Below are 16,029 nucleotides of genomic sequence, written 5' to 3' on the forward strand. Positions count from 1 at the left end.
CGTTAGCAACTACTCAGTAGATCATTCGGCACTCAGCTCCAGGGGAACAGCCTGTCTGGCCTCAGAGCACAATCAGTGCATTAAAAACAAATACTACCTACTGTTGACACACCTCGGGCAGCTGTTAAATCCTAAGTGTAGGTTCTGCTACTTAAACAAAAATTCTTCGGAGGACCTTCATTCTGTTTGGTTTCAGGAAGGAAAATATTTCCCTTTGAATTTGTTGAGCCCAAACCAGAAATTCAAGTATAGCATTTTATTACACTGAAGCTTTCTTGGTAATGAAGAAAACAGTTAATGGTCTTCAGCCCCCACCAACCCATAGCCAGAATTATCAGATCTCACTCACACTTGCCCCCTAACACCACCAGTTTTTTAAATATGGAGTACTCACACAACTTACAAACCAATGTAGTGCTGAAAACAGAGAAATATGCAGAATGAAAAATGTCCCGTTACCATATGTATAAAAAGCTGTGTTATTTGAGGGAGCTGGTAGATTTACAGAGAAAGGAATATAACATAATTGTTCTACCAAAGGGATATTCCAGTACACTCCTACTAAAAAGCAGTCATTTTGAAAACATAATTTTTTGTAATATAATGTCTATAGCATTTAGGAGAAATATTTCTTTTTGCCAGTTTGGGGAAAAAAAAAAAAACCTTAATTGGCAAATACACAGAACATGAATAGATCCTAGTATTGATAAATTATTTTCACACAAGAAGTGTTTAAAAATTTAAGATTTGTTACCAGTTTTGCCAACAGCATAGTACTGTTCCTTTTCCCTTTTCTAAAAATAAGCAATAGGACAAGTCAGTTCACTTGCAAGTCTGATTCTCGGCAGCACGTGCACTGGAGTCACCTGAGGAAGCTGGTTCCACATTCTGGCCCCCACCCAAAGGACTCTGGCTCCACACAGGGGTGATGCCTGGGAATGTGTCTGCTAACAAGACCCCTGGAGCTGTCCCGACATAGGTGGTCCAAAGACCACCCTTCGAGAAACATTATTCTGTATGTTCCCTATCCACACAGCTAATTGCCTCTCAATCTAATTACAGCCAATCTCAGCCACTCAGAACCATCACCAGCAATTAGGACCTGTCCAGGTTTGTATTACATGATTTCAAGACCTATGACACGAGCACTTCCTGAGCAAATGCAGGTGCAGCGGTCACAGAATGACCCGCCACATCTGTGTCCCTGGAGGCAGACGCGAGGGCAAAGTGGCAGCTTCTGCAGAGCTGTGACCAATGACTGCAGGCTGTGTCTCAGCGGGCGACAAGGCAGGGCTCCTAAAAGATACCAGGTGGGCCCTGACAGACTTGCCCGTGTTTGTGAGCCATTCTGGTGTCCTCTCCATGTGTGTTTATGAGTACTAGGGTAAGGATGTGCACAGAGCCCTACGTGGGTAAAGACCCAGAGCTCTTGCAAGACTTTCTTATATCTGCTTGACATAGAAAATTTATCAATACTTGCATCAATAGGCAATGCTCTAGAATCATTTAGAATACCAAAAATAGGTTCTTTTAAACATCATTAGGACCCAGCAGTAACTCAAGTACATTAAAACAGCTGGGTTCCCATGGTAAGGCAGGTCTAGTGGGACTGAGGGTTAAGCACAGCAAAGGGTGTGCCATCAGGTCCCCACAGCCCGAGCTTCAGGGACTGTGTAAAAGCAAGTATCAGTCCTACTCAAACAGAGCACAGAATTTAGTGCAGTTCTGTCTCAGAAAGTATTCACTGAAATGAAATGTTCAAGGGAAAGCTAAAAAGAATGGTAATATTGTATCTATCTTCATATTTAATTAAAAAGATAGCTAACAATACTTCCAAGAGGGAGGTCATTCCTTGTTCAGCACAAGATTCCTCTGTGCAAAACTATTTTCAGAATGGCCAATACAATAATTTGGCATATCAACACTTACAAAAGCTACCATTTCAGAAATGCTACTGACGCTTTAGCTGACAACTCTGAAGATGAGGTATAAATGACAATCCCACAGCTGGAAGCAGTCATAAGAGAATCAAGAACATCATCCACTGGCAAAGTCCAATCAAATCAACCACCTTCCTCTTCCCTCATTGTGCCCGGAGGCCCCCAAATGCCCTCAACAGAATGGTATCATAGGAAAAGGTTTATAGGAAGGAAAGTTCTATGCGAGACCTTGTATATAATATCTCAAGGTTCAAGAGATCAGATAATCATTTTCTCCTGCACAGAGAAGAGCAGAGGAAAAAGGAAGGATGATGTCCTACAAAAAACTAACGGAGAGTACAAGATGTCAGCAGACTTAAAATAAGAACCTTACGCAGTTATTCACATTTAACAAGAACCACACAAAGGTGAGCCATGGGCAGATGGCTTGGTTTCCAGCCCAGTGAGTGCACATTTGGCTCTCTGGGCAGGATGAGGCAGTCAGCTCTGCCTAGGAGCACACACCGAGTCTTCAAATGCACCTTTGGCTTTTCCTCCTTGGAAAAAGAATTACAAATTGGGCATCAAGACATCCGACAGTTCTCAGGCAACATTTACCACAGAGAGCTGCCTGTGCCTGCCTTAGAGCCCACCCACAATTTCATTTTCAATTAGCAGCTCCTCGAAAGGCAGTAATGAAAGCAGTTGCTAAAGAGCATTCAGATGTCACTGAAAGACTGCAAACCCAAACTGTAAATAGCACATTGTGAGTCGCCTGTCACCACCATCAACTCCCACGGGAATCTCGCAACATGTGGCTATCACAGCCATCTGCTCGGCTCCCCACCACCACCACTGCAAACCACACAGCCACCCACCCACTCCCACCTCCCACTCACTACCTGTCATGTGCAGGCTTGTGTGGAGACGGGAGGGCTGTGAGCGGAGATTAGAATGCAGAACGCATGGAGGCTTGTTTCACATTTTGCAACTAAGATCTGGCCACGTGCGGATAACATCGTATCATCAGAAGAGGGAAAAACTTAAAATTAAATGAACACAAAATGCAGTCTTAAATAAAGAAAGGAAGTCCTATCAGCCCCCAGCAACTATCAGAAGTGTGGTGTAAAGGGAAAACACACTCCCTCGGTCTCCGATCACCCACACCATAGGAATTTATGGTGGACAGAGCTGAAAACCATTTCTCTGGCTTGATCCTTCTTACTCCTCTAACAATATGTAGGATTTAAAAAAAATTTTTTATTAATGTTTGTTTATTTTTGAGAGAGATTGGGCATGAGTAGGGGAGGGGCAGAGAGAAAGGGAGACGCAGAATCCGAAACAAGGTCCAGGCTCTGAACTGTCAGCACAGAGCCCGGCGCGAGGCCCAAACTCACCGACCGAGCCACCCAGATGCCCCACGACATACAGAATTTAAATGGGCCTTAATAAAGTTCCGTGCATACACACATATAACATATTCTTACTCTGGGATTTAGAGAGTACCACTGTTGTTTCTTTTTTTTCAATGGAGCCATTTCTATAGGTCTCAGGATCACTCAACCATTTTTTAAATTGCATGCAGATCCTTTTCCAGTTTAGCCTGTCTTGTCTCTGTAGGTTTTGTTTTATGAGGTGGTAGTCAATGTGCTATGTCCTCTTTTAGTCCATTTTTACCAAATTTTTAATTAAATATTATCTATGTCACTTGGGTTAAGATTTATTCCTGGTCACATCACTCCAAACATCTGTCTCACTGAGGTCAAATGACGCTTATTATCACTCTTACCAACATCCAGGACTGGTGGAATATATCCCAGACAACAAGCTAAGGAGACAGGAGACACAAAACCAGAATTCTAGATCTTAAAAAAAAAAAAAAAACAAAAAACCTGTCGCTGTCTCCAAATGCCCAAATTAAAACAACAACAAAAACATTCATGTAACTTGCTACTGTGTTAGTCCCATGTTTTCCAAATACCTCCAATACAATACACACCTAATTCTGAACAGAGACAAGCCTGGATTGTGGGTTCCTCGAGATATCAAAATCTGACATCTTACCCTTATTTCGAGTTAATCAACATTCCAAGAGCAGTTATAAGCCAGTCTTTCTCCTCCCAACCTTTTATTAGCTGTTTTTATTCCTCTTTCTGTAGTTTAAGCAAAGGGGAAAAAAATAATGTGCAACTTAAATTCATCAGCAGGAAAAACAGAGGATTTTATTTACTATCTCAGTTTGTAACCTTCATGTGACAACACAATTTTTGAAAAAAGCAAATGAAATTCCAAGAACACACTGAACATGAAAGTCCCAAGTATGAAATAAAAACGGTTTAACTGCAGCTCAATGTCTTGACACTAGCTCAATGTACCTCCAGTCATTTAACCGCTATAACGAATGTATTTATGAAAGAGGACCTCACGAGGTTCACAGGTCTTTTCATTACCAAAGTATAATCCCTAATTGCATTAGTGTTTCAAATGTTCTGATTTCCAGAAATTTGTAGGCTCTTGAGTCAAGCTGGATAAATACCTGTGTGATTTCAGGCTGGATTTCTACCCAAAACTAATTAGCCGTCTTCCGAAATAGGACTTGAACTGGATCTGTTTAATTAAAGTTGCACGTTATAAATCCTCCTTTGCAAGTTAATTTCTACTAGTAACAATGTCACAAAGCAGTCGTCACACAACCTGAGTCAGTCACACTGAAATAAAGGATCAGCTTCCGATAGTGAACGCTCTCATCGGGACCGAGCATGGGCAGAGACAGACCGCTCTAGCAGGATGGATGGAAGCACAGGTGATGGCTCGGTCACCTGGGCCCTTCCGTGCCACCAACACAGCCACCTTATTCCACATAAGGCCAACATGCAAAGGCAATACAAAAAGCAGATGCAACCACAACAGCTCTAACTTTAAAGACTCGGCATCGGGATCAGTCCCTCTTCTTCCTAGACATCAGAATACATTTTTGGTTTCTACAGTGTCAGCTATAAATTCTCCACATAGTCTGATTCCACCATACTAGATTTTCAAAGAGAGGACCCAACTTCCACTCCTTACAAGCACCCACATCAACTTGTATAAAGATTTTTAAACCACACAAGCCATTCTCATCAGCAAAGTTAGAGTCTACCTGCTAGGGTCCTGAAATATTCCCAAATCCCTTTACTTCCCTCTCAAATGGTATCCTCCTGTGGCGAGAAGCAATCTCAGTAGGTTGCCTCTTTGTCTCAGAAATCCCATCCTTAGCTGAACGCCTTTTTAGAAACTGAAATTCAGTTAGGAGGGAGACTCTGTGGTTTATTTTGATGATCCATTCTGGTATCTGTTTGTTGTAAGAGTTCATATGGCCTAAAAATTCCTCCTAGTTCATTTAAGCCTATTTCCTCTGGTTCAGTTCCTACTAGAGAGAGAAAAGGCAGGCTAATGGACTAAATGGAAGTTCAGGAACACCGATTCTGAGCCAAATCTGAGAGTTCTCCTAACTCCCATTAACTTTTCCTCATTGCTTCTCTATTTTTAAAACTCCTTTGCTCTCTGTGTTTTCAACTACAAAGTAGTAAAATTTTAAATCCTCTCCTGTGGTCTAGAAGTGAGATATACTGAAAGAAAACTCAACGCCCTGGGAAGAGTTACATTTTCCAAAAATGCTTCTGAGGAAGTCCTAAGTTGGCTAGAGGGTTTGGCCGTGGGTCACTTCATTGTGTCCCTTAGCAGTTTCACTGTGACTTAGTCTGGCAGGTAGAGAATCAGGCTCCTTACACAGACAACCTGGGCAGCTCTGTTCTGGTTTCCCAGTGCCAAGTCTAAGTAAAGAGGGGGACAAAAACTCTACCACACATCTTTACTAGTACTTTTTTAAAAGTACTAGTTAAAAATTAAAAGCTAAAACTGTTTAAATATAATGTCTGAATGTTCCCATCATGAGCAAATAGTTCTGTGCAGGATATATATAAGGCTAGGGGGTCAGAAAGACATGCATTCTTTTGTAAAAGTTAACTTATTCCTCTTTTCCTTTTTAAAACCCCCTTTGGAAATTAAGGAGAATGTTCAAACCTACCATATAAAAAGGTGCTGCCATTTTAAAAGACAGCTGCCAGCGCAGCATCCTCTACGTGAGTATGTATTTATACTTAACAACATAATCCAACAAGTAAGTTCCACTGGGGTGGTTAAGTGCCAGTTAAAAAGCTTTCTTTTCCCAGTATGAGAAAATACCACAAGAATTGAGGTTTCATAATCAGGCAAGAGAAGGAAAAAGCAGCTTGATTTTAGAACTACGCATCTCTCTTATAAAAGTATATAATTGCACTCTCCTGGTAAAAAGATTAGTTGCCTTCAACGGTTTTTCAGAAAAAAAAAAAAAATCTTATTATTTCCTCTCCATGAAGGAGTAACATCTTCCCATAATTACAGGAAAGCTGTGCATTAAGGTGCCTGCTCAGGAAGTATCATTTCCTAATAAGATGCAAACCTAATCCACTCTCACCAAGTCAAAAATAAAGACGAAATTCTCACCTCCTACGGCCCTCTTTCCTCTGTAGTTCTTCCGATTATAACTCCCTCAGTAAGAGGCACTAAGCAACAATCCATTAATTTTGAAATTCTCCTCAAGGACATTCTCATCTCAAGGCCCCCTCCCAGTTAAGACGGTCAGATTCAGCTACTTTATCTGGTAGGAGGCAAAGGCAAGGGAAAAAGTAACTGTGATGTGTCCATGCATCTAGCACAACAGGAAAGCAACGTCCAGTACCGTTAGCACAAGCTTTTGAGCATGTGCTGTGGCCCTTAAGCACCTGTGTGTGTCATCTTTTACCCATGATCACACAACAGAGAGCACCTGTCTGGGCAACACACACGTAGCCATGCCTCTGCCTCCCACTTTTCTCTTTTAAATGACTTCACACAATTATCAACTAGAGACTCCGAACTGAAATACACTCAGACCTCCTGCAGTCTTCCTTTATAGACCTTGAAAACATTATGTGTCTCTGTGTTGTTCATCAATTTAAAGAACCATGGAACTCAGAGAGAGGAGCTTGAGAAATCACCTAGGCCAAACCCCTCACCTTCCAGCAACACACAGCGATTTGTTCAAGGTTTCGAAATAGTACATGTGATTCTAGGAAGACTACAATTGAAAAGTATTAGAGCTTTATTTCAGTTATCAACTTCTGCTTCCCTTCCTACTAGAAACACAACACTCGATTTGGGGAGTATATTTTGGCATCAACACTGAAGATAAGAAAAACACCACTTGTTTTGAAAACTCTTACATTGACCAGAAAGGTACGATTCATTCTTTCCTTCTCCATGATTCATAAGGAGTGAGTCAAAATAATTGCTTTTCAAATATTTTGCCTAAAAGAAGGATAGCTTTGATTTCAAGTGCCATTTTGTACCAGAAGGATGACCATTAGAACCAAAAGCTACCTGAATCTGAGACATACAAGTCCTGGCCTTCTTTGATGATCACACGAGGACGAGGGAGAAAGAAGAATTTTGAGCACAGAGAGTGGAAAAGTCAAATGAAGTCTGGGATTAGAGAGTCAAGGATGAGGAACCAGAGTTTACTGTAGACTCAGGATTAAATTGGTTTCTTGTCTGGAAGGTAGGAAGCCTTCCTCCAACCCTGTTGGGAGGGAGGGCCTGGGGGAGTGGTAGTGGTCACACTGCAGCCTCTCTCCAGTGGGAAGAATGACCTTTCTCACATACCTCATACAGAGAAGCGTGGGTTGGGAGTCACATATACCACAGGAATATCACCTTTTATAGACCCTAGCCCTTCCTCCCTCACTCCACTCTTTCCACAATTATTTTTAAAATAAAAAAAAGAAATTTTTATACAAATGTGGTTGCGTTCAAGCTTTCCAGCTCTTTCTCTGCCCTCTGAACTTGGTAGTTTATGTTTCTTCTTATGCCTTCATACACCATTTCTGTAACCAAAGTCACTCCCTATGACTTAACTACTCACATAGTTCCTAGAAATACTTGTAAGACCCCCTCCAACCTGTGACCTGGAGTTCTCTTTCTCTTCATGCACAATCCTTATCTCAAACAAAGGAGGCAGAATATACAGGGAAAATAGAGCAATACAAAGAAATCTGGGTCTAAACCCTGGCTCATATCTCATTGTGAGAGGCCTGAGATAAGTCACTTTACCTCTTTGAGATCCAGTTTCCCCATCTGGAAAGTAAACATCTTATCACCCACTACCCGGGGTCATTGTGAGAATGACAGATCATACTCCCTTGTTAATGACTGTAACATGGTATGCATCAGATAAATGTTAATAGTCACTATTACAACACCATTCTGGCATTTCATTTCAGGACACATATGTGCCTTCAGAAAACATTCCCTGTGTGTCAGATGTGGGGACGCTTCCCTGAGATCCTTTTGCATCCACACTGACTGACATCCATCACTTGAGATGTTTTCTCGGCAATATACCTCTCTCATTACCCATCAGGCTGAACTGTGACCCCAGCTCTAATTGCAGAGGCTACATCATATTGAGCCTTTTGCTCTTTCCAATCTTTTCACTAAAAATCACCACCAAAAATTCTCTCTTGATGCTTTAGAAGAATGATTTCCAAACTGGCCTGGCCGTTATCAAATAGGAAATTTCTAAGGCCACCAAGTTCTGTGCCTTGCCCCCTAGAGATGAGGTCCTAAGGAGGGGCCAGAAGTGTGTGTTTACTAACACTCATAATATGATTCTAATGATCTGTGAAGCTTTGGAACCACTGTTTTATAAGATCCCGGATTTCTCCCTCTGCAAAGAAACATCTGCAAACTGGAAATTACCTGTTTGGCTTCTAATTAGCAGCACCTGCTCTGTGAACCACATTCCCTTCCTCTGCTTCCTTCAAGTGATAGTCAATCCCACCCAGTGGTCCCGCCAAAAACAAACAAAACACACCCAGGACACAGGTAACTCAGCTGGCACTAAAGCCTCTGGATTTGTGCAGAAAAAATTGCTATAAACAGCTTCGTTTCTCATTATTAATCTATCTCATGTGGGGATTTCCACAGGCAGAAAGGCTCCCCAAATGCCAAGAGCTATATTTTCTTGTGGATCACTGAAACCTAATTATTAACAGACCAGTAGGCCCTATCACCAGACTTTCATACAATCAGCAGATCACAAAGACAGTCCTGAATTATGGACTATGAGAACAGCTGAAGAACTGAAAGGCAAATTCGTTTCTTTGCCACTGCTCTCCCACATGCCACAATACTTGACCTGCTCTGGAAAGCAGAAATCTGATGTAAGGCACTGCCTGCGTGTGGACAAACATTTTTAACACCTCAGAACCTTGAAATCCACAATGTATGTGATCACACCTGCCCGTTCCATTGGTCCCAATTATGAAGATCTCTGCCCTGCCAGCCAGTCTGCCCCACACACCAGTAGCACCAGCATCAAGCTTTGTTGCAGTGAACACATCTGATGACAAGGATACCAACGCTGAAGTTTCAAAAGTAATAAAAACCCTGAGCTTGGCTTGTTTACACAACTCTGAGGGGCAACCCTCCAGCAGCCCAATGAGGACGTCTTCTCCACCTGTCAGGAAGAACCACAGAGGGGCAGGTATCTGAAGCAGGGATCTTCTAGCCACAGAAAAGGACAAACCCACACTTCCTCACCTGTCTGAGTCCCTTCGGCATCTTCTTCCTCTTCCCAAGGTGCTGGCAGAGGTTGCGGTCATTCTCTCGGTCTGAGCTGTAATGATGTGGGTGGCTGAGTCTACTCTTCTTAGAATGAAAGGCCAGGCCGTTAGTAAGTGCTTCTCGTTTCTTCTTGGTCAGAGGGGTCTGGCGTTTCTCCACACGTTCCTGAGGCTTAAGTGCTACATCTTTCTATAGAAAAGAAGAGAAGGAAAGGGAAATGATGGTTACACAGGTGTCTAAGGTCACATCCAAAACACAGGCTAAATGGGGTCATAAGAAGGGAGAGGAGAAAGCAGGAAAGCAGGATATGAGAATACCTAAAACTGAGAAACATGGCTCTCAATTTTTCTGAATCCCTAATGCCACCACAAATAGATCCTTTCTATTCTGGTTGGGCAGAAAAGTCAACAAAGCACAAAGCATCTGTCCATTAAAAGTGATTTCACTGCTTAGTGGCTTTCAGTGTGATTCTCAGCTAGGTCCAGCACACAATGACATTCCCCAAGGAGGCTCAATACACTCACTTTCCAAATAGGTACGTCAATTATGTTTCAGAAAAGAAGTACTAAGTGCATGCGTGATTAAAAAAAAAAAAAAAAAAGACTGACTATACCAGGCCAGGTGGACATGAGCCAGCAAGAAAGAAACTATCAATTCATACGATTAAAATGTTTCCTTAATGCATTATATATTTTTACCACAAGTTCCTCTGAGCATCCTTAATTCCCAGTTCTCTGCAAAATGTAACAACAATATTATCACCAAGATCTACAGCAACTTTTCATTTATTGTTTTGTGTGGTTGGGCGGGGCGGGTAGAAAGGGGAGGAGAAGGGTAATGGATGTCCTGGAATAGGAAGCAGCATCTGTAGAGCCTAGAGGCGGGCATTTGAGGCTATGAGATCTAGCGAGCTCTGGGCCTGCAGACAGCTCAGAATCTACTGAAAGACTAAAAGACCTGGGTCCACGGCCTGACACTGCCATTATTCCTTAGGACACTTGAAGTACTCCACTGGTAGGACATGAGTCAATGTCCTTTGAACCCTGAGAAATGTTGTACACATTAAGCACTGAAATTAAAAGAGATTTAGCACTCAGTCACTTGTAAATGAGTACACATGATCCTATTTACACAACAATGCTCCTTCATGGAGCCTCACCTCCTATACAAATAAATTGTTTCCGTGGTCCTAAACAAATGTACATTAAAACAAACAATAACTAAAAGGGAAGTTTCCCTTTACCTTCTCCTTAAAAATACCTCTCTCTCTCTCTCTTCCCCTTCCCTTCTCCCACCTCCCCTACCCCTTCCCCCTCTCTCCTCCTTTACAGTCTTCTGTCCCTGGGGAGTTCTCTATCCTACTGCTTCCCAATATCCAGCACTGCCCATTTGACATACACGCTGTTCCTCAAGCTCTTTCCCCAGATCAGCCAGGGCTGATACTAATAAGTACGGAACCTGGGACCTTTACATCTGCCTCAAAGCCCTACTGTCCACACACACACCCATTTCCTAAAGGACTCTTACCAGGGCTGCCCATTCAGGAAGACTTTTCTTATAATGCAAAGTGCTGTTCTCAAGCCATCACACATTCAACAAGTATTCTGTGTGCACCCAGTCCATACCAAGTACAAACTTAGCATTGTCCTAGAGGCACTGGGTAAACAATCCTGTGTGGAAAAAATCCCCACCTCATGGAGCTTAAAATTTAGGGACAAATACTAATCAAATCACACAAATATTTCACTGCAAACTGAACTATCTGCTCTAAAGGAAAGAAAAAAGGAGCTAAAATTGGGGGAAATGGTCTCATCCAGCAGAGTGGGTTGGTGCTGAGGAGATGACTACCATTTGACCTAGTTCTGAAAGTCTGAGCAGAGAGAACAGCTTATGCCAAGGCCCTGAGGCAGCTGGCAGCATGACCCCTTAAAAGAATCAGGGCACAGACTAAGTTACCATTCATCTCAGTAACCCCAATGTTTCACATAGAGAGTCAGGCAAATAACAGGTGGTATATATGTTCATGTTTGCTAGATAAATAAGTCAGACAACTGGTTAAACTATCCAAACCTATGAAGCCACAACAGTGAGTTAACAACACCCCAAGCTGGCACTACCACAGAGTGAAGCAAACTAGAAAAGTTCACTGAAACAGGAAACCAAGGAACCTAGCAGGCATCGCTGAAACAAGATCACAGCAAACAGCAAGAAACCCCAGAAGGGGTAAAAGGCCTTATCCCTGGAGCAAGAAGACATCAAAAATACCAATCTCATAAGGCAAATGAGTGGCTTCTGGTCTAACTTCTAGCTGCTGTCAGTGCAGATGATTTACCCTCTGCCATTGAAGAGGCAGCTCTCCGGGCCAACGAGGATGTGGTGGTCAGTGTTTAGGGGACAAGTTGGGATCGAAGTGATCACATGGGCATTGATTCCACAGTCTCAGAACCTAGTACACTATGCCTAACACATGGTAAGTGTTCAATAAATGTCTGCTGTATTTATTCCTTTCTCCAGCGTCCACTACCACAGTCAGCTATGTCAGACATCTGCTCAGCTCAAACTACACTGCGTTTAACATCACATGCAACCAAAACAGTCAGTTATCATGAAAAGATACTCAGGAATGACGCAATGCTAGCAGAAGCAGCCAGGTGAGTTGCATCGTGGACTGCTTCTAAGCAGTGTGCTCAGTGGTACTATTTCTGCTAAGAGTAATGTAGCAACTCCCCACGGGGTTAAAAAAAAAAAAAAAAAAAACACTCCTCTCTTTGTCACACAACCCACCTACTGCCCACATTATATGCATGTAGAGTATCAGATTAATAAACAAATGATACTTAATAATGTATCAACTGCGCTTTTAAAAAAATTATGCCATTCTCTTTGGAGACCAAATCTCCTTTCATACGGAAGGTGCTCCAAAGTATATTGAAAATTATGTGCAATTCCATACAAATGTGAATTAATATTTATGAGAGTATGGTATAATTTTTTCCAAATCCATTTTATTTTCATGTAGCATATTAATCAAGGCATTCTCACCGCACCACAGAATAGCTACACAGAGCAAATGGACCCCATGCCGTGACATTAGCTTGTAAGAGACCTGCCGAAGTCTTAGCAGCAGCAAGTACAATCATCTTAGTTCCAATTAATATCGAGATTTTCAACTCTGGAGGGTGTTGGTGGGGGAAAAGGAGGAGAGAAAGGATCAAAGTGTGTGTAAAGGTGGTGGTTTAAGAGGTAAGAAATCAAGAGTCTTTAAAAGGTTTTTTATTATATAAGCAGTTTATATTTCCAAAGATGAGAAATTACCTTTATTCTCTCAAAGATATAATTTTATTTATAAATTGCTGCATAGACACTTTGGTATAATTCTTGAATAAACCAGGCTGCTGTTTATTCTTTCCCTCTGTAAACATTTACTGGCTACTTACCATGTATAAAGTAAAATAATCGTGTAATGTCTCACTGAATGTCTTGGAGGGAAAATGACAAAAAAATGTCCACTATGAGCGACAAGAATCAAAGACAAAAAGACTGATTATAAATTACTCACCTTACAACATCCTGAAGAGCTATGCACATGATTATATGCGTGTGTATGTGTGCATATATCCATTCACCAACAAACTATGAGCAACTAAATTAAGAATTTCCTGAAAGAAACCTGGGTGGTCTACAAAGCACCGCTACAATGTGGGAACGAAACTGTGTGGTTTATAGAATAAATCTTTACCCTCAACAAATGATGACTTTCAAAGGCCAGTCGGCTCACTTGTCTACCACGATGCAGGCTAGCAATTCCCAGAGAAAATTAGTGTCCATCCAAATGACCTGCAGTGCTTTTGGAAAACAAGGTGACTGTGCCCCATACTTGGCAGAGAAAGCATTTAGCAGACAAACACTGGGAGGGAGAGTAGGGAGGTCGGAAGAATAAGGAAGATGTCTGGAAGAAAATGTTTTAAGGCATTCATTTGACAATCAGGGAAGCAAGCAAGAAAGCCAGCCAGCCAACAACAGAAGGCTGGCTAGGAAGTAAAAAGATTTAGACATATTTGCTGGCAATCGAGGGGGTAAGCACACAAGCCACGCATAACAGATGGGAATAGGTTTCATGAGTAGTTGAAATTATGTGATTTTTAGGTCACTGGCGATGGAGGGGAGGGTCACAGTGGCACACACGCGGAGAGGCTCAGGAGACCGACTATTTCCTTCAACACCCAGGCTTCCACAAAACAGGTGATCTTGCTCTTGACTTTCCCTGCTCTCAAATTATAATCTCTCACCAAAGACTTCTTCTGCCACTCCTGAATTTCAAAATGAGATGGTTCAGTGTTGTGCAGACTAGGGGAGAGCGACAAACTGCAGATGAAGCACTGTCTCAGCGGCGGGGCTGCATTTGCTGATTACAGATGAAGCCAGAGACAATAGAAAATGAGGGCACAATTTGCCTGCCTTGCATGAAATGGGCTTTAGAAAGAGAGTCTCCATCTGATTTTTCCAACCAAACTAATCTGAGAGCAGCCTATCACTTACAAAGCATCTGTGGCATGTGTGTCTGCACAAGCCCATGTGTATGTAATGTGGGAAAGAGGGGTACAGCGGAAACAGCCTCTTCTGTAAGCTATCTGATCTCAGGGACTTGCAAAGAAATAACAAAGAAGCCAGGGGAAGGAAGTAAGAAAAAGCGCCTCGGCCTGTCACCATCAAAGAGCGTTCACGGCTGTGTTCTGTCATTTTGGTTTGTCAAGTCCTTTGTTGGCTTTCTGTATTGCATTTGCACTTATTTTCGAATGGTTTTACGAACACTGATTCCATCTCTTCCCTTAAGTGCAAATGAAGTAAGAGTGTTTATAGCGATTGTAGGAAGTGAAAAACTAGAAAGAAACAAAACACACAGCTCTTTCAAAACTTAACTCTGTCCGGACATGGTGACATTAGCCCCTACTCTAGCCTTCTGAACACACCTTCAGGAACTGAACTTTTTAGTAAGGAGACTGTGTGTGTAGGAATTTACAAAAAAAATAACCAATACAGCATCCAAAAACAATTCCAAATTCATGGGGCACCTGGGTGGCTCAGTCGGCTAAGCGTCCAATCTTGGCTCAGGTCATGATTCCAGGTTCGTGGGTTCAGGCCCCACATCGGGATCTGTGCTGACAGAGCCTGCTTCAGATTCTATGTCTCCCTCTCTCTCTGCCCCTCCCCTGCTCATACTCTGAGAGAGAGTTCTCCTCTCTCTCTCAAAAATAAACATTTAAAAACTTTTTTTTTGAAATAATTCCTAATTTAAAAAAAAGAAACCTACTCTATACCAGACACTTTGCCACCCATTAGAAATACATAAGAAAGGATCCCTGAACTTAGGCTGTTTAGTGGGGGTGCAGGAGACAAATCAACAAGCTATCACAGGAAAGCAGGTTAGGAGAGGAATAACTAAGGGACCCCACGCTTCCGCCTTTCACACTGCCTTACAGTAACTGTAATCCTGTACTGGCATGAAAACAGAGAAACAGACCGATGGAACACAACAGAGTACGGGAATAGACCCACATATAACTGGACAACTGGTTTTCAGCAAAAACACAAAAACAATTCTGTGGAGAAATGCTGATGGGACAAGTAGTGTGTGTGTGTGTGTGTGTGTGTACACTCGTGTCTATATATGCAAAAAATTTATTTGGATTCAGGGCATCCTGGCTGGCTTGGTTGGTGGAACACGTGACTCTTAACCTCAGGATTCTGAGTTCAAGCCCCACACTGGGTGTGGAGCTTACTTAAAATAATAACGACAACAACAACAACAATAATAATTCTGATTCACATCTCAGTCTAATTAGAAAAATTAAGTAAAAATGTGTCATAAACCTAAATGTAAAATCTAGAACTATACAACTTTTTTTTTCTTTTAAATGTTTATTTATTTTAGAAAGAGAGAAAGACAGAGCGTGAGTGGGGCAGGGGCAGAGAAACAGGGAGACACAGAATCCGAAGTGGGCTCCAGACTCTGAGCTGTCAGCACAAAGCCCAACACGCGGCTGGAACTCATGAACTGTGAGATCGTGACCTGAGCTGAAGTTGGACACTCAACCGACTGAGCCACCCAGGTGCCACAAGAACTACACAACTTCTAAAAGAAAACAGAGGGGAAAACTTGTGTGACTTAGGTTAAGCAAAGATTTCTTAGACATGATGCCAAAAGCACAATCCATAAAAGAATAAAGTGATAAATTACACCTCATCAAAAATTAAAACTTCTGCTCTTCAAAAGACACTGTTAAGAAAATGAAGAGACAAATCACAGAATGGAAAACTATCTGCCAAGTATATATATCTGAGAAAAGTTTTGTATCCAAAATATATTTTGGATACAAAATATCCAAAATATCCAATATCTCAAAACTACATAAAAAGCATGGCACCT

At 41.9% G+C, this 16,029-nt stretch overlaps 1 protein-coding gene across 2 annotated transcripts in view; it reads right to left on the bottom strand.

Moving 5' to 3' along the window:
• Positions 1 to 16,029, bottom strand: part of AUTS2 (activator of transcription and developmental regulator AUTS2) — a 1,037,388-nt gene that overhangs the window by 751,141 nt on the left and 270,218 nt on the right. For both annotated transcript variants that reach the window (XM_049639197.1, XM_049639196.1), the window contains exon 2: positions 9,579 to 9,791. In XM_049639197.1, coding sequence (XP_049495154.1) covers positions 9,579 to 9,791 — 213 coding nt within the window. The remainder of the gene's footprint in view (positions 1 to 9,578; positions 9,792 to 16,029) is intronic.

Source organism: Panthera uncia, chromosome E3, assembly GCF_023721935.1.
Source record: "Panthera uncia isolate 11264 chromosome E3, Puncia_PCG_1.0, whole genome shotgun sequence".
Taxonomy (NCBI): Eukaryota; Metazoa; Chordata; class Mammalia; order Carnivora; family Felidae; genus Panthera; species Panthera uncia.